Source organism: Suricata suricatta, chromosome 8 (assembly GCF_006229205.1).
Source record: "Suricata suricatta isolate VVHF042 chromosome 8, meerkat_22Aug2017_6uvM2_HiC, whole genome shotgun sequence".
Lineage (NCBI taxonomy): Eukaryota > Metazoa > Chordata > Mammalia > Carnivora > Herpestidae > Suricata > Suricata suricatta.
In genome coordinates this window covers 49,113,348-49,132,049 of record NC_043707.1, presented here as the reverse complement: position 1 = coordinate 49,132,049, position 18,702 = coordinate 49,113,348, and the positions used below count along the sequence as shown (strand labels likewise).

The 18,702-nt window shown below is 49.8% G+C and overlaps 1 protein-coding gene across 1 annotated transcript; it reads left to right on the top strand.

The window, feature by feature from the left end:
* The first annotated feature begins 1,408 nt into the window (after positions 1-1,408).
* TAFA3 (TAFA chemokine like family member 3) lies at positions 1,409-6,533 on the top strand. Its single transcript, XM_029949053.1, has 5 exons — positions 1,409-1,488; positions 3,198-3,313; positions 3,931-4,080; positions 4,905-5,029; positions 6,475-6,533. The coding sequence occupies exons 2-5, from the start codon at positions 3,199-3,201 to the stop codon at positions 6,484-6,486; spliced, it is 402 nt and encodes a 133-aa protein (XP_029804913.1). The 5' UTR covers positions 1,409-1,488; position 3,198; the 3' UTR covers positions 6,487-6,533.
* The last annotated feature ends 12,169 nt before the right edge of the window (positions 6,534-18,702 follow it).

Below are 18,702 nucleotides of genomic sequence, written 5' to 3'. Positions count from 1 at the left end.
GGCTGCGGGCTGGGGCCTCGGAGGGACGCCGCCTGAGCCTTGCGGGCGGCGCCGGGCACCGCCGTGATGCCAGTTTGGCCGGAGCCCCGCCGCCTGCCGGACGCCGCAACTGGGTGAGGGACACCGGGCTCCAGACTCGACAAACACCCAAACCGACCGCTCCGGCCCGAAGTCCGCCTTTCGGAGTCTTGGTGCCGGACTCAGAGGCAAGTGGGCACCGCTGTGGGGCAGATAGGTTCAGGGGTTTGGGGAATGCTCAGAATTTGGAGGCGGGGGCGGGCGCTGGAGGGGGCCGGGAGAAGGCAGGGCAAGCTTAAAGGTTCTTGTGGTCCACATCGTCGGCTCCATGCTGGTATTCGGGCTGCTAACTCAGCCCCACCATAGCCTGCATCTTGGCTTTTCGGAAAACAGCCTGGCAAACTTGAGGCAGGAGAGTGGAAGCCCAGAAAAATCTTCGAAGCTTCCCTCCCCTGCCCCCTCCGCCTTCTCCTGCGGGAGGGAATAGAATGCCTGAGAACTCAGGCCAAATGCACGCTGCCCATCTCTTGGGTCTTGGGGTTGACGACTTGGTTTGGAGGGTGTGGCAGCTAAGAGAGAAAAGGGATGGGGACCGCTTGAGAGAAGACAAAGCTGGATCTGTAATGACGGGAATGAAGGTTCCCAAGGGGGATAGGGAGAGAAGCTGTCTACTCAGAAAAGAGATACACCTTCTGGGAAGCTCTTGCCCGTGGAGCACACCTATCCCTGGGGTATTGGCACCACTTCCTCCGTCCATCCTCGCAGTCCTCTCTGGGCTCCACCTTCCCACCTGCCTCAGCTCCATCTCCCCTCGGAGGAGAGGCCATAGAGAGAAATGGAGAAACTGTTGAGGTGGAGCCCCTGAGCCTAGAGACCGGGAGGAACCCCATTCTAGCCTCTGGAATGGAAATGGGGGTGAGGGTGGCAGAGTTGAGCCAGCTCTGCGTGAGTCCAGGACACAGGTACAGTGAGGGTGGGAGGGGGAGGCAAAAGGATTCAAGACCTTCCGGTCTTTTTCAGGTGCCTCTTGGAGCAGAATTCTTTTAGAGCCTGCTCAGGAAACCTTCACTGGCCTTGAGCTCCCCCCACACCCCCAAGGCGAGAGCAGTGATAGCATTGATTCCTGGACCCCTCCCTACCATCCACCCTGCTTCACCCCCTACCTCTGACAGAGGAACCCTTAGGCTACTCAGGCTAGCTGCCCTACCTGTTGCCACAGTCTGCAAGGATCCCTGCGAATTCCTAAGGCAGAGAAGAGACTCAGCCCTGCCCTGAACCTTGGGGAACAGCTTCAGAATTGGGCTCTACTCAGTGCCACCCTTTGTCCTCATCAGGGCCGTCTGTCACCCCCTACAGGGCCATGGCTCCTTCTGACCTTTGCAAGCCCCAAAGAGTCTTTCTTACTTGTCTAGGTGGAGTGAGTCTGAGACCAGTGGATGAACAGACGGAAGCTGAAAGATCCCAAAAAAGGTGAGTGAAGAGACCGTTGAAGTGGGGGACAGTTGAAGCAGGGGTGAGGGTGAGGGGGTGTACAGAAATCAAGCACCCTGTCCAAGGTTGTGGCGTTTGGCTTGGCCTCTGGTGTTCCCAGGACTGTGCTGACACCTGAAGGACCCCAACAATGTCCCAAAGGGCCAGCAGTGCAGCAGAGGGGATGGTCCAGACTCCTATGCCTGGGCAGCTCCCTGCCGCTCTATGCCTCTGCTTCCATGGGATCCCCTCAATTTCTAGTTCATCCTCTGGGAAAAATGGGAGGTGGGACCCATCAAGGATGGGGAAAGAGGAGTGGAGAAGCAAAATGGTGCAGTAGGAATAGGGCAGGCTTCTGGGTGCTGGGCTGTCTCACCCAACACGCTGCCTGGCCTTAGACAGTCACTTGGCTTCTATTAGCCCTCATTTCATTTATTCTTTTTTTTTTATAATTTTTTTAACATTTATTTTGGAGAGACAGAGCACAAGTACGGGAGGGGCAGAGAGAGAGAAGGAGACACAGAATTCGAAGCAGGCTCCAGGCTCTGAGCTGTCAGCACAGAGCCCGATGCAGGGCTCGAAACCACAAACTTCAAGATCATGACCTGAGGCAAAGTTGGACACTCAATTGACTGAGCCACCCAGGCACTCTCATTTCTTCTTTTTTAAATTTAAATCTGTTTAAATCAAATTGCTATTACATTCCCACAGTTCAAAACCCAAAACATAAAAGCAACAGATAGTCTCCCTTCTACCTTCATCTCTCAGCCAACCAGTTCCCCTTTTTGGTGGCAATCAGTGTTACTAGGTTTCTTTGGTACATTTTCCAGAGTTAGCTGATACATATTTAAGCAACACATATAATCCTTCCCTTATATGCATTTTATACACACCATCCTGCACTTTGCTTTTTTTCCCCTTAATGGTGGATTATTGTTAGTGATCATTGCATGGCTTGGTATTTCCTCAGTCTATTTTATAGCTGCCTGGATGTAACCACATTTGTACGGTGTATTTAGCCTGTACTTTATTGATGGCTGTTTAGGTCCAGCCCTTTGAGTATCAGTTTGCTCATCGGTCAAAAAGGTACAAAAAGTCCTACTTTGTAAGACAGTTGTGAAGGCTGCAAGAGCATATGTGAAGTGCTTGGGTCAAGGGCTCAAGAAATGGGAGTCAGCAGTATGGTTCCTCCTGTGTCCTCCAAGGGACCACATCTGGTTCATCCTTCAACACCCTTTTTTTTTAATGTTTTTTATTTATTTTTGAGAGACAGAGACAGCGAGAGCAGGGGAGGGTCAGAGAGAGACGGAAATAAAGAATCTAAAGCAGGCTCCAGGCTCTGAGCTAGCTGTTAGCACAGAGCCCGATACAGGGCTCGAACCCACGAACCGTGAGATCATGACCTGAGCCGAAGCCAGACACTTAACCGACTGAGCCACCCAGGTGCCCCTCAACACTCTCTTAAATGTTATCTCCCCCATGAAGCTGTCCATGCTTTTCCCAGCAGGACAGTCTCCCTGCTCCCTTTCCATCCTGTAGCGCTCACCACTTTGTACAGTAAGTTTGTACCAGGCCGAGAGCTGCCTAGGGACAAGGTGTGCATTCTGCCCGCCTCTGTGGCTCCTGGAGTCTGTGGCACGGAGGTGCAGGGGCTGCGCGGCAGGGGGCTCCTGCCCAGAGCTGAGCGGGCTGTGTGCTTTGCTCCACAGGATGCAGGAGAGGACCTCTCGGAACTGGAGCCAGGGCCACTGGCTGCTGGCACTTTACCTGGCCTGGCTGTGGACCCCCCTCGCCTCAGCTTCCTTGCAGCCGCCCACTCCCACAGGTTTGCGGGAGGTGGCAGAGCCTGGGACAGGGGTTCTCAGGATGCCTGGAGAGTAGGGCACCGCTCTATTCCATGCAGGCAGATCCCCATTCTAAGAATGCAGATCCTAGGGACTCTGTTTCTTGCCCAGGAAGACCCAGCCCCCCTCTGCTATCCCAGCCCAGAGAAGGGGTGGGCAGACCCCTTCCTCACCTTTCCTTCCAGGCCAGAGGTGTTCTGCAGGGAGAGAGGCCCTGGGGTGAAGGCTTAAGTCTAGCCTCCTGGCCTAATTCTGTGGTTTTTCCTTCTGGGATGGCTAAAGCCTGTGTAAGTGGATGATCCTCTCCACGCATTGTAAGCCCCCCAGGCCCTTGCCCTCAAGTGGGGGAAGCCAGAGGAAGTGGGGGCTGGTGGAGAATTCCACCTTTCTTCCCAAGGGCCAGGCTCTGCCAAAGGGAAGGGTAGGAAGGCTGAAGCCACAGGAGGATTTCCTGCATTCCCTCCCCTCTACAATTGGAAATCTCATGAACACCCCTCCCCTTGGCTGCTAGGAGGGCCCAGAGGGTGAGCAGGGCAGGTGGGAGGGGGGCAGGGTTGCAGGCCTGGGCTGGGCACCTGATCTTGTCTGGCCACTTCAGTCCTTGCGAAGCAGGGCACCTGCCAGGTGATTGCGGCTCATCGCTGCTGCACCCGCAACCGCATCGAGGAGCGCTCCCAGACCATCAAGTGCTCTTGCTTCCCTGGCCAGGTGGCCGGGACCACGCGGGCAGAGCCCTCCTGTGTGGACGGTGAGTAGGTCCCGATCACAGAGATAAGGAGGTCCGTCTGGGCTACACCATCTGCTCGGGATATGGTTCCATCCCATCGCAGGGCTCTGGCAATCAGTCTCAAGTGCTGGGGAACCTCTGGGGGGAGGGGGGCAGATGGAACCATTCCCACTTCATCCCTCCCTTCTGTCCACGCTCACTGCTCGGCACTGTGACACATTCTGTCACATGTATCCCGCCAGACTCACACTTAACTCCCCCAGACCTTGACCTCTTCACCTCCGGCTCCTCCCAGGCCTCTTTCACACACCCCCTCCTATTCTCCTGTGGCCTGACCCTCCCCTCTCGTGGGTGGACACACGTGTTTCACTCACTCCCCCACCATGATGGCGCCCATGCTTGTGTGCTCACACTCACGTGGCCGTGCTATACACGTGCCCACTTGTGCTTGCACGCACGCCTGCTTTGCACTCCTGGTCTGTGGAGCCCTCGCACACTTGCTCACACACACCAAGTGGGGATGGTGGGGACTGTGCCTGTCTGCTAATGCCATGGTGGCTCAACTCAAGGGTTCCCGAGAGAACTTCCCCTGCCTTCACCCTGCGTTGTCTTTGTGGCCATGTGGGGGTCAGTGGGGTTGAATTTGATTCGGTTGTGTGCCCCCAGCCTCAGCCTGAGTACTGCCTTTCTGGGCAGCCTGGAGTAGGAGAAAGCCTGGGCAAGGCAGGGCTCAAAGCCAGCGGGTGCAAACATGCACTTGGTTCCGAGGGGACTCCATGCCCTTGACTGCACGCCGTACCCCCCGGACAGTTGAGAGCTGCCCTCACTGCCTCCTGCTCCCACAGCCTCCATCGTCCTACAGAGGTGGTGGTGCCAGATGGAGCCCTGCCTGCCCGGGGAGGCGTGTAAAGTGCTCCCGGACCTGTCCGGATGGAGCTGCAGCAGCGGACACAGAGTCAGAACCACCAAGGTATCCAGCGATGGCCGCTTCCCCCAACCCTACTGTCCCCCTCTCACACGGGCTGGAGCCTGGGAGTCTAGGCTGTCAGCGTCCCCAAGGCGAGATCTGTGAGCCATGTGGGCACATCGCTGGACAGTCCCCTGGACTGTCTCGACTCGGAGGACTGGAGTTAAGGCCTCTGGATTTGAAATCTCATGTGAGCTGGGCAAATCCCTGACCTCCATATGCCTTGGCTTCCTCTTCTTCCTAGGGTGCGTTTGACTCCCAGGACACGTCAGGTCCTTAAGAACAAAGTAGAGAATTAGGACATTATTCAGATAATTCCAAGGGGAATCTCTGCCCACCCACCCCTGCTGCAGGCCCCGCCCCACCCCCAGATTAACTCCCTACACCTCACACCTGTGTTCCTCTCCTCTTCCTGCCACAGCGCCCAAGAGGATTATTACTTTCATGGTTTGCTGCCTGCCCCACAGAACAAGGGGTAATTAAAGTTTATCAAACTCATTAGCAATTCCGTGAGTGTCATAGCTAATCAGTTGCATGGCTCTGTCATCACCATTTGTGCGGATGAGTGACACTTGGGGCAAGCCAGAACTCTTATGCCTTCTGCCTTCCCTTCCCACCACACAGCAAACAAGCAGACACAGAAGCAGAGAAGAGAAGGTGGTCCTTAGGGTTCTGAAGAGAGCAACATATTCATAGAACACAAAACAGAAGGAGGTCCAGCAAGAAAAATGTGGCTGGATGTAAATTTTTCTTTATGTTTTTATTTATTATTGAGACAGAGAGAAACAGAGCAGGGGCACCTGGGTGGCTCAGTCAGTTAGGCATCTGGCTTTGGCTCAGGTCATGATCTCACGGTTCATGGGTTTGATCCCTGTGTCAGGCTCTGTGCTGACCGCTAGCTCAGAGCTTGGAGCCTGCTTCGGATTCTGTGTCTCCCTCTCTTTCTGACCCTCCCCTGCTCACACTGTCTGTCTCTCAAAAATAATAATAAAAAAAACATTAAGAAAAAAAGAAACAGAGCATGAGTGGGGGAGAAGCAGAGAGAGAGGGAGATGCAGAATCTGAAGCAGACACCAGGCTCTGAGCTGTTGGCACAGAGCCCAATGCGGGGCTCAAACACGAACCGTGAAATCCTGACTGAGCCACCCAGGTGCCCGAAAATGTGGCTGGGTGTAAAGCAGAGCATCCTGTCTGCAAGCAGGTAAGGGACACGGCCATCCTGAGTGTAATCAAGACCAGAAGACAGTGAGACCCACCAGAGAGCTTGGGACAAGTGTCTCTATTTTATAGGTTTGGGTTTATACTCTGTAGATTTCTGTGTTTGCAGTTTGGGTAGCTGCTCTGAAGCAAGATAAGCGATCAGCAGCAATGACCTTTATATGACCTACATCTCCTGGGGTGTCTTGGGCATTCCCTTCTCTAACCTTCCGGTATCACCTGCTCTGTAGGTCACACGATAGCCCTTGGGGTCACGGCCTGGACAAGACAGCTTGACTGAGCCATGGACTGAAGAATGGTATCATTATCAGCCAGCAAAAATGGAAATTCACTTACCTGGACACACGCCCTGTGCCAAGTGCAATGTCATCCTTTCCAGGGGCCTTTCAATTGAGTTGTTCAGCAGATAAGGACAGACACCTAGTGTTGTGCTGGGTTCTCCTGGGGGACCCAGAAGAAGGTCAAGAATACAGTTCCTGCCCTGGAGGGAGGTCCAGTCAAGATGGAGAGTTGTTGACAGACAACGAGCTAATTTAGGTTAAAATGTGATGATGGACTGTGTGCGACTTCCGGGTCACATGCTGTGGGCCTTTAGGGGGTGCGGGAGTGAGATGCTCACAACCCTCCAGCCACCCCCTTGCCACAAGGCACGAAGACAAGACATCACAGTCACCCCACCACTTCTCTCCCTCACATCGGTCTGAACACCCAGCCAGCTGCCAACATGCTGAGGGAAAACCCCCTTCCCTTGATGAGAGACCCGCTCTACCTCATTTGCATGGGACTGGGTTGACTTGGGAAAGGAGAGCTGAGATGAAGCCAGACAACTTTTCAGCAAAGCTTCTGCAGTGGTGGGGCCTGGTTTGGGCTATTCCTTGGGTATGGGATGGACAGGACCTTACAATTACCCCCCATCTGAGCACCTCAGATTTTTGTTTGCTCATTTTAACAGCCAAGGAAACTGGGTCCCAGAGACTAAGATGACTTGGTCAAGTTCTCCCAGTTTGAGCTCCCAGATCCATAAGACCTTTCACTGAGCCCAGATGTGGGGTTCCAATCCGGGACTTCCACGTTGTTTTTATGTCAGGAACAGGAGCCTGTGAAGGACTCGTAGGAGTCCTTTTCTTGGGAGATGCCAGAACAGGTGTTTGTCATCTGAAGTAATCTAGAATACCTAGATGCCAGCATGTGGGACCACCAGATCTCCCCTCTGCCCTCAGCCTCCAAAATTGCTAACAGCCCCCAAGACAGCGCAGGGGTCACTCGGCCCTGTTACACCTGAGACACTTGGAGCTGGCAGCCCTGTTGTCTAGGCTGACACATCTCTCCCCGAGTGCTCAGGCATGTATGTTACTCCCAGAGGCTTTGGCTCCAGGACAGGCTCTGTGTGGGGTTCAGGGATGGTCCCAGTCCTCTCCCTTCAAAGGCCCTGCTGGGCAGTAAAAAATTCCTTGCAGGCCTGGATGGAGCCTCTGCCCAGGATTGAGGTTTGTTAGAGTCAGAATGACACACAGACTGCAGGGACTCCGAGATGCGGGCTAGTTGGATATCTCATCAGTAAAAGAATTACAGGCTCAGTGACTGCGAGAATCAGCTGAGATCAGCTGGAATCACCAGGATCACAGAGTGTGTGTGGAAGGGGGTGGGGCTCAAGGGGAGGGTGTCAGTAGAGACCAAGCAGGACAATGCTGGATTCTGGAGGATGGGGAGAGGCTGAAGCTCAGCTTCTCCCTGCTTCCCTTCTTCCCCAGGCAGCCGACCCAAGACTCTTCATCTGACTCTAGGGTGTATCTTCCTGTTTTTGTTTAGTTCTGCTTTTGGTAATGGGGTGGGAAATGATACCAACTTCTCACTAGACTGTAAATATCAGAACCCTGCTAACTTTGAATCTCTATACCTAGTGGGGCAGGGGGTGGGGGAAGTTAAGGAGTAGGTCAGAGGTCGTCGTCACTTCCTTCAAGACCAGGGAGTGGATTAAGGGGCTGGCACATCCTCTGGAAAGGGCCGGATAGCAATTATTTTAGGCTTTGCAGGCCCTGGCAGCCTCCTGGCCCGCCTTCAGCGCAGTGGGAACCTGAGCATGAGGGCTGGGTTGGGTTTTGTTTTTCTTCTAATGCTCCTTGAGAGATGTGAGTGAATTATTTAGGCTACAAATGAGGCAGCTTAGGCAGAGTCAGACAATAAGCCTGCTCTCCTGGAGGCCACGGGGCTTCTCTGCTCCCTCCCCATCCCTTGCGACTATGTCCAGGAGGCAGAAGGAGGGCACTAGCCCCCTGCCCATCTGCTGCATCCACAAATGACGGGCTATGAGCCGGGGAAGCCTGAGAGAATGGGGGTGACTTTGTGTTAAATTCCCCCCACTGCCCCCACCTCAACTGCCAACTGCCACCAGCTCCTGCCTCACCGAAGGTCCTAGTTCCCTGGCCTCCCTGGTGTCCCTCATCTCTGCTTACAGAGCAGGCCTCTTTCTGTTGGCCTATGCTGGAATTTGCCTCCATTTCCTCATGTCCTATTCATATATTTATCTGGTGGGCCTTAAGGGGTGTCCCGTACACGGCCAGAAGAGCTCCACACAACTCAAGAGGGCCTAGTGAAGAAAAGAAAGCCTCCCACTGGATCGCCTGGGGGCTCAGTCAGTTAAGCGTCCGACTTCAGCCCAGGTAACGATCTCTCAGTTTGTGAGTTCAAGCCCCACATTGGGCTCTGTGTTGACAGCTCAGAGTCTGGAACCTGCTTCACCCTCTCTCTCTCTGCCCCTCCCCTGCTCACGCTCTCTCTCTCAAAAATAAATAAAGATTTTAAACAATTTTTTAAAAAGGCCCCCCACCTCCAACAGTAGTTCCCTAGGGTCCTGTTTCCAACACATTTTGTAGCGACTTCAAAGGCAGTTTAGGAATGCAATTTTTCCTGGAGCACTGGGGTCCTGGCATCATTTGTCAGTGGGCTGGAGTCTCCAGATTCTCTCACATTAATTGGTATCCTCATCTCCTCAGCTGTGAAGCCTTAGGAAGGTCGCCAATTGCCAGAGATCATGTGGCTAATTTCTGTGACCTCCTGGCAGTCTCATTAAGGTCTGTGAGTGATATCTTAATTAATGGTCCCAGAAGTGGCCTCAGGTTGAGGCTGATGCTTCCTAAAATCATAAGCTTTGAACTAGAAGGACTTTTAGAGATCAATTAGCCAACTCTTCCATTTGACAGTTGAGGAAAGTGAGGTTCAGAGAGGTTAGGTGATTGACTCACAGTCACACAGTATGTCCTCCCAGTGATCCAGACAAGTGTTCTTTCCTGTACATGCCTCTATACTCCAATACAGATAAGGAACTCAAAAGGCAGCCAGGGTTGTAGCAAGGATGGTTGTGAAAAAGTCTCATTCTAAATCTCCAAACACTGGGTGCAAAGGGACAGAATGAAGAATGGGAAGCATTTAGAGAAATATACACAGAGACAAGACAACAAGGAGAGATTGGGATAACATAAAATTGGGATGAACATCAAAATACCAAAGCACAGCACATAACAAAACAAAACTGATGCCACCCTCAAAATAGCTGATTTTTGTCCTTTATGAAGGACATAGAATGAAGGCCCTTTCAACCTTTGGAATACCTGTGAAGCCAGTCTTGATGGCTTCTGGCTTCTTTAGATTCTAGTGTGGGGGGGTCTGCAAACTAAAGCCTGTGGGTTCAATCTAGCCCACTGACTCTTTTTGCAAATAAAGTTTTATTGGAACATAACTGTTCTCACTTGTTTTGTCTATGACTACTTTCCTGCTGGGACAGAACTGAGACATTGCAAAGAGACCATATGTCCCAGAAGGCCTAAAATATTTACTGACAGCCCCTTTATAGGAAACTTTTGCCAATCCCTGCCCTAGTGTTTTAACTGAATCTTTCTCAGTATGTGCCTACAATCTGGAAAATGATAACTGTGGTGTATTTCTGGTTTTGGGATTTCTTGGAGGCTGTGCTTGTGTCTCCTTTAATCCCTTCTGGTGCCACTTGAGAGACCTAACAACTGAAGAAAAGAGGTCATAAAGGCTAAGGGGGTCAAGAGAAAGACTTTGAACGCAGAAGAATGCTTCCTTAGTATATTACCACAGCTCAGGTCAACTCAGTTCATATTTTCCAAGTTCATGTAACTTCTGCTTTTAAACTCAAGGGAAGTAAGTGCCTGTGCTGTGTAGACGCACATGCTACTTGGGTTTCTGTGCATCTGTGGATTGGAGCATCTCCATGCCCACAAACAAGGCTGATATTCAAAATATATAAAAACTAGATTAGCACAGAGACTGACTAATCAAGACAGATGCCAGCCTGTATGTCAGGCCAGGGCCTGCTGGTGACATGTGGCTCAGCACGGCTGCAAGCTCCCACTCCATCTTCTGTGGCTGAGATGTGACTTCAGAACAGGAGAGAGCTCATTTCTCTCTTCCCCAGGTCAAGGAGCTAAGCTGGTTCCTGACTTCCTTGGGCTTGTGATTCGTCACTGAGTGGGGGTTGTGGATCTGGGTGTGCGCAGGGGTGCAGAAGCTACTGGACTCAGATGGCTATAAACATTGTATTTGTAATAGACACCTAGACTGGGCATTAGGAGGACCAGGCCACTATCTTTTATGCCTTACATGAGGCTACAAACTCCTTTTCAATCTGGTTCAGGGGGAGAGGATTCCAACCATTTAGAAGGCTGAATCCATCCACATGTTTGGCAGTCCACCATCACCTCTATTAGGGAATGTCCACCATGTGTCAAGCATCATGCTAGGCTCTTTATACAGGTCACAGGATGTTAAATGGGACTTTCCCCATCTCAAAATGTGGACAGAGGCCCCAAAGTTCAGAAAGGAAAGCTAGGTATCAACTGTTCTCATTCTAAATCAAGATGGTAGACTATTTCTACAGATTCGTAAAAGGGGTGATCAACAGTCCATTACCCACCTCCAGACTATAAAAGAGAGGGCTAAGAGTTCAAGTACAAAGGCAGGTGCTAGTGAAGATCTGTCTGGAGAAAATTGCCACTTCCTCCATCCCCCAGCCAAGGGGAAGATTTAGGTGTTGATTCTTACCGCACACTACTTGGGATTGCAGAGAAGAACTCAAAAGCGCTTGACTTGAATCAGTTGGACAGCAGAGAACAGGGACTCGGGCCTGAAAATGATCTAAAGGCGAGTGGCGATGGTCGGCTTGCTGGCCTGGACTGTAAGCCCAGAGAACTCTCTTGGCGGCAAGCTGCACATCCAGAGCTTAGCAGACGACAAATGTTTGTGTTTTCCGAGGACCTATGTGGGCTCCACAAGAGGGCTGCCTGGAAGAGCAAGGTGGCCCCAGCTAGGGAAAGGCTGCCACAAATCCTGGGGCTGAGAGGAAGTAATAAGTGGCCAGTGAGAAGGGGTAGTGCCCCTATCAATGGACCTGTAAGCAGCAACAGGGCATATTCTAGAAAACCCGAGACTGTTCCAGAAGACAACGTCCAAATCCTGAGATGGAAAAGAGACTCAGAGAAACTCGCAAACATGAAACAATTTACTCAATATCAGGTGGCTAATACATGGCATGTGACAGTTTTGTACTGTGTTGATTTGGGTTGGCTGAAACTATATTTCGCAGAATTCTCTTTCCTGCATAGTTCTAGATTAAAGCTGCCGAAGTTGGAAGGCAGAGAAGTGTGGCAGTAGCAATTACTCTCTGAAGGCTGTCATGATTACAGGTGCCAGCAGGTTCCAGGCTGCACTCATTTCCTCTTATTCCACAGCAAGCTTTTCTCAGCAAATCTGAGCCCTTCCGACCAGCAGCAAACCCAAGCCAACGCCCAGATGGAGAGGCAACAGTGTCCCGTATAAACTTCTCCACTAACTCTTTAGATCCTGCTCTAACAACTGGACGTGGCTGACTTGAGTAGGTTGATTAGTGACTTTTCTCTGATCTTCCAACTTTTCCATTTAGGTGCTTATTTCCCTAGTTTCTCCAAAAATGTATAAAGCCTTATTCCTCTAATAAACCCTTTATTGCACAATTACTGTCATTATTTCTCCTTTCCTGCTGAACCCGGATAAACACCATTGGTGTCATTATCAGATCGATATCAAATACCTTATAGGTAGTAGACAGGATTCTAGAGGAAGAGAGCCTTAAGGATAGGAAACTTGAGTTAACATGATTAGATTTAAAGGCATTAGTGATCCTGTTGCTAGTGGTCAAGGAGACGCTGGTAGATAATGGCACACAGTGACAATACATCTACATTAATTATCACCTGAACTCAACTGGAACTAAACACCTATAGAAGGCAGGGTCAAGTAGTCGCTACCACTGAATAATGTAATGGAAATAAAGAGTGCAATAATTTTAGTTGGTTGTTTCTGAGTATGCTCAAGCATATGGAGAAAGAAAACTATGAGCAAAGGGGTGTAAGTTCCCAACTCAAGATGCTGGAGTCCAGCTCCAGCAGGTCCAGGGTTCCCCTGAAGGAAGACGGTGTTGGTGAGAGAGAGTGAGAGAGTCTCAAGTTTCTTTCTGATCACCAGGCATCTCTGGCAGGCGTCTCTGCCATTCTGGCAGGCATCTCTGCCCTGTCTGGTTCTCAAGCTTTATTTATGGCAAAAGGTACAAGGACCAGAAAGAGCAGTAAATGATTTCTCATGGATAACTTTTACAATTTTCCAGGATATGGGTTCTACAGAATTTACAATTCTAGTAGTAATGATTGTCATAAAAACTTAGCTAGAGGCACTCATGTTGTCATAGGTGTTTTTTACAAAACCTCAGGTCTAGCCTTAAGGAAGTGACCTTTAACCAAGAGGCAAAGAGCATTGTTTAGTAAAGGTCAGTTTTTTATGAGTAAGGGTCAGTAGGCTGTTTATAACTCTAAGAGAAAGTTCTCAGAAAAACTGGTTCTCAGGAGACATAATGCCTGCTCTCACAGTCCCAAAGATGATTGATACATTTTATTGCAGTAGTGACTTTTACAAAGGCATTCAGGTCCAGAAGGTAGCCAGTTATCAGTTAATTGCTTAGGGGAAAATTATACATTGCATTATGGTGTATCTAGCTTACTCATCTTTTTCCTGACCAGGTGCCATCATGCCTCAGGGACAGGGCAGGGGGACAGGCTTCTCCTGACACTAATCAGCAAAGCATTCTGAGATTTGGTGCCCAAGCAGAGATGAAAATTTCAAGAGGGTAGATTTTGGGAGCTGCCTGGGAGCAAGAGACTGTGCAAACTTGCGGTGCCCTCACCAGGAATTTTCACTCTACCGGTAAGTTCAGATAGCTCCCAACATCAAGACATAAGTAAGGGAGCAGGATTGTTCTGTGATTGTCTTAAAATAAACCTTTATTTCTTGTGGCTGCAGGGTTGAAATTTCTTTTTTTTTTAAATGTTGATTTAATTTTGAGTGAGAGAGACAGCATGGACAGGGGAGGAGCTGAGAGAGAGAGGGAAACACAGAATCCAAAGCAGGCTCCAGACTCTGAGGTGTCAGCACAGAGCCCAATGTGGGGCTCAAACTCACAAACTGTGAGATTATGACCCGAGCCAAAGTCGGAATCTTAACCAACTGAGCCACCCAGGTGCCATGGGTTGAGATTTCTGAAAACCAAACTCAAAGTAGCCAGATGTCATTCTCTACTTCCATTCTAACAGGATCATTTTTGTCTCCTGGAGGGGAGACATTTTTCCCTTGGGAACTAATACCTCTACATCAGTAGTGCCCTAAGTTTTAGGAATGAGAAGTAGCATTTTGCAGGTGACTCATTAGAGATAGGAATGTGAAGAGCCACTTCTATATCCACTGCATATTGGTTCACTAACACATACAATGAGGCTATTACAATGGGAAATGTCAAGCAGAAGTTTCTAGAATGGTCTGCTTACCAAAATGGTAAGCAATCTCATTCCTGGAGAGACTGCAGAGAGGAGTGTCACCATCAGAACTTGAAGGATGTGGTGGTGGCGATTATCCTCTCCCAGCTTGTCCGTTTGCTCTGTGTAGAATATGAATAAATGGATTTTGGAGAATAACAGTGGATGATCATAAACTAATCAGGCTGACTTCAGTTTTAGTTTCTGTTTCCAACCTGGTTTCTCTACTGGAGCAAAGATACCCCTTACTCCTGTTATTCAGATATTGATCGGGTAAATGTTTTTTCTTTGCACCTGTTCCTAAATATCACCAGAAATGGTTTACTTGCAATTGGCGAGACCAACAATACACTTTCACTCTCTTTCCTCAGGGCTTTTTCAACCACATGGATGCCATGATGCTGGACAGACCTGATGAGTAGGAAGTAGCAGGTGCTCTAGATGCTTTGGAAAGACACATGTGTGCCGGCTGGTGTGAAATAAATCCTACAGAAATTAAGGAGCTTGCCACTCTGGTAAATTTCCAAGGATCCTGGTGATTGGAGGCCTGTCAGAATATCCTTGTTCAGGTAAAGGACAAGCTGCTGCCCCCTGGAGTCTCTCGCCAGGAAGGAAGAGGCATAACACTTAGTGGGCCTCTTTTGGATTTTGAAAATAACCTCTTCTTCATTCGGGTATGCTGCTCTGACTAATTTGTCAGAAAAGTCAAACATCTGCCAGTTTTGAGTAGGATCTAGAACAAGAGAAGGCTATGCAAAAAGATACAGCTACTGTGCAAATGTATCTGTGCCTTGGGTCATACTAACTGTCACATCCAATGGCACTTAAAGTGTCTGGCACAGTATGGAGCCACAGACCCTGTAGAGAGCCTTTGGCAGCCTCTGACGCTGAGTCAGAGTAAACTGTTAGGATAATAATCAAACTATGCCATTCTCTTCAGATAACTATTTTCCTTTTGAGAGATAGCTTCCAGCATTTATCGGATCCAACTAGTGATTAAATGACTGTGAATCACCATGTTACCTATGACCTGAGCTGCCCATCATAAACAGGGTGTTCTTGGCCATAAAGCCATAAAGATGGGTATTCACAGCAGTATTCCAATGGAAGTAGTATGTATGCATGATTGGACTTGAGCAAGTCCTAAAGGCAAAAGGAAGTTGTGTGAACATGTGCCTCTGATTCCCATGGCTCTGGTGCCTACTAAACTGTCTCCTCGGTGCCTGTGTTGCTCAGTGGGTTGAGCATCGGATTTCGGCTCATGGTTCATGAGTTCAAGCCCTGCTTCAGGCTCGCTGCTGACAGCACAGACCTGCTTCGGATCCCCCACCCACTCTCTGCCCCTCCTGCTCACACACTCTCTCTCAAAAATAAATAATATTTTACAAAAAGAAACTGCCTCCTCTTTCTCAACCCATACCTGTGGTCTCACAAGAGGTTCTCTATGACCACTTGACTGAGAAACAAAAGAGTCTGACCTGCATCACTGATGCTTCTTCATGCTCTGAGTTGCTTCTGCACGATTGGAATGATTCCAGGTACTACGTAAAGGTGGAAAGCTGCAGCATTACTGCTCCACTCGGAGACACTGAAGTCTTCCCAGTGTGCAGAACTTAACAGCAGTATGCATAGATGCTCATCTTGCCTGAAAGGAGAGATGGCCAGAGGTACAGATAGACACGAAAGAAAGGGGATGTGGTGCTATGGCTAAAGCTTTGGCTTTTAGGTTCAGAGGATTGAAGGGAACGTATTTGGAGAATTCATGATAAGGATAATGGGGAAGAGGTATGTGGTTGAACTATTCTAAACTGATATGCAGTGTGAAAATATTTATATCTTAGATGAGTGTTTCCCAAAGTGCAACCTCATTAGAGGAGGATCTTAATAGTCATGACACTAGGATGTCATGTGCTTTTCCCAACCATCTTCTCCAGTCATCCCTGGCTCTATCAATGGCTCAAGATTGAAGTGTACGTGTGGCAAAGATAGGAGTTATACTTGGCTCAGCACATGGGTTCCTATTCATCAAGTCTAATATGGTTACTGTCACTGCTGAGCACTCAACCTGCCAAGTGCAGAGACCAGCACTGAACCCTCAATATTGGCACCATTTTCCAGGGTGAGGTGCCAGCCGGGTGCTAAGCTTATTTTGAAACACTTCCATAATGGAAGGAGTGCTCCTTCTCACAAGTAGACACTTACCCTGGACATGGATTTTTCTCCCTGTTCACATGCTTCTGCCTTATGTACAGCCTTATAGAACATTTTATTTATTGTCCTGATATTCCACTAAGTATAGCTTCTAACCAAGGAGCTCATTTAACGGCAAATGAAATATGGTAATGGGCTCACGGTCATAGATTTCACAGGTCTTACCGTGTGCACCATCACCTTGAAGTAAATGGCCTGAAGGAGTGGTAGAACAATCTTTTGGACCCTCAGTGCAGTGTCAACACAAGTTCAGTGCCAACACTGGGCAGGGCAATGTCCTCCAGAATGATGTATAAGCCCCCAGTCAATGACCAATGTATAGGGCTGGTTCCTCCCTTCAGTAACTGTCTCACTGACCAGAGTTCGGGACCAGGAAAAAGCGCATGCTAAAATGAGAACTGAGGTGCAGACATTTTTGATTGTCTCATTTCATCCTCACCACAATTCCATAAGGTTAGGTATTACTATTCTGATTTTACAGACAAGGAATCTAAAACTCAGAGAGATTAGGTAATTTTCCAAAGATCACACAGAATAAAAAACAGAATAGGATTTGAATCCAGGTCTGCTCAGCTCTAAAGCTCATATCCTTGCAGCACGCATGGGCTGTGTTCTGGCCATCTCCTTCAGGACTGAGCGACCCAGAGCCCAAATGCTTTACAATTAATGCTTAGGAAAGATGAGGGAGGCTGAGGGATAAACTGGGTAGTAAGTGTCACGATAGAGGTGTGTCCTCTGTGCTGTAGTAGAAGGTATGTAGAAAAGAAACTAAATCCAGCATGGGGAAGGCATCCTGAGAACCAAGTCTTTAAAGGTGAGTGGGAATCAGCCAGGTAAAAGTGTGTGTGTGTGTGTGTGTGTGTGTGTGTGTGTGTGTGTGTGGCCCGCGGAGAACAAAGATGTGTGCTGGGTTGGGGGAAGGAGGCTGGTCTCCGCCACGTGCTGTGCCGGGCCCCCTCCAGGAGTAGGGATGGGGGAGGGTCTAGTCGGTCCCGGGGAGCCCTTGAGAGCGCAGATTTGGGCTGTGTCCATAAGACCCACCTCAGTGGGCGGTGAGTGGGGCGCAGTGTGCCCGAAAGCTCCTGGCGATTCCGATCCTTGGTGTCTGGTCCCAAGGGAGCCCAGAGGCTGATTAGCCGGCCTCGACCAACCAGAGCGGGGCACCTCCCGGGCGGAGGGCTCCCCCTAGGGAGGCTTGTCCTTTTCAGCTCCGCCCTCCTTAGGCTGCTCTCTTCTAGTGCCGGTCCCGCCGAGGCCGGCTCACCCAGATCTCGGAACGTCATGGTGCGATTCCGAGGCCTCTGGGACGCGAGGGCGGGGTCCTTGACCTGGGGACATGCGCTCCGAGTGCCAGCGCCCATTTCTTCCCTCGGTGGCCGGAGCGGGAGGGCGGAGGCTCACTTCGCGAGAGGTGGGGCCTTACTGGGTTTGCCCGCGCGACACCCCCTCGCGGCCGGCTTGGCCCGCACACACCCGGCAAGGAGGCGACAGGAAAGGTTCCCACCAACCGCCTCCTCCGGCAGGTCTTTGTGACCGAACTTGAGCCCCCTCCACCTACTCTGAGGCCTAGGGGTCCATCAGAGCTGCTGTCGGGTTAACTCTTGGATTGTTCTCGGGAGTGGACCCTGTGGAACTCGGAAAAATTCTCCAGGCAGATCGGGCGCCTGGGTGGCTCAGTCGCTGAAGCACGCGACTTGGGCTGAGGTCATGATCTCACGGTTTGTGAGTTGGAGCCCTGCATCTGGCTCAGTCCTGACAGCTCAGAACCTGGAGGCTGCTTCTGATTCTGTGTCTGCCTCTCTGCCCCTCCCCGACTCGTGCTCTGTCTCTCTCAAAAATAAATAAACATTAAAAACTAAATAAAAAAGATAGGGTGCTTGGGTGGCTCAGTCCGTTAAGCATCCGGCTTCAGCTCAGGTCGTGATCTCACAGTTCGTGGATTCAAGCCCTGTGTTGGGCCTGGAGCCTGTTTCAGATTCTGTGTCTCCCTCTCTTTCTGACTCTCCCCTGCTTGTGCTGTCTCTCTCTGTCCCTCAAAAATAAATTTAAAAAACAGGAAAAAAAATTTTTTTAATAAATAAAAGAGAAAAAGTCTCCAGGCAGAAAGGCCCAGGGCAAACGGAGGAGTACAAAAGGTGCAGTCTGTTCAAACTGAAGCCCAATGAATGCTGTGCTTTCTTATTTTTAAAAATCTAAGTTATGGAGGTATAGTTTATATGCAGTAAAATACACCCATTTTACATGGACATTTCAGTGAGGTTTGACACATTTGTATACCACAACTTCGATCAAGATACAGAACATTTCCTTTTTTAAATATATAGTTTAGTGTCAAGTTGGCTAACATACAGTGTATATAGTGTGATCTTGACTTCGGGAGTACATTCC

Bases quoted from the DNA above. Each gene is read 5' to 3' on its own strand.
- TAFA3 (XM_029949053.1), top strand. From the start codon at position 3,199: ATGCAGGAGAGGACCTCTCGGAACTGGAGCCAGGGCCACTGGCTGCTG. The intron at 3,314-3,930 runs GTTTGCGGGAGG...TGGCCACTTCAG, and splicing joins GCAGCCGCCCACTCCCACAG to TCCTTGCGAAGCAGGGCACC. The intron at 4,081-4,904 runs GTGAGTAGGTCC...CTGCTCCCACAG, and splicing joins AGAGCCCTCCTGTGTGGACG to CCTCCATCGTCCTACAGAGG.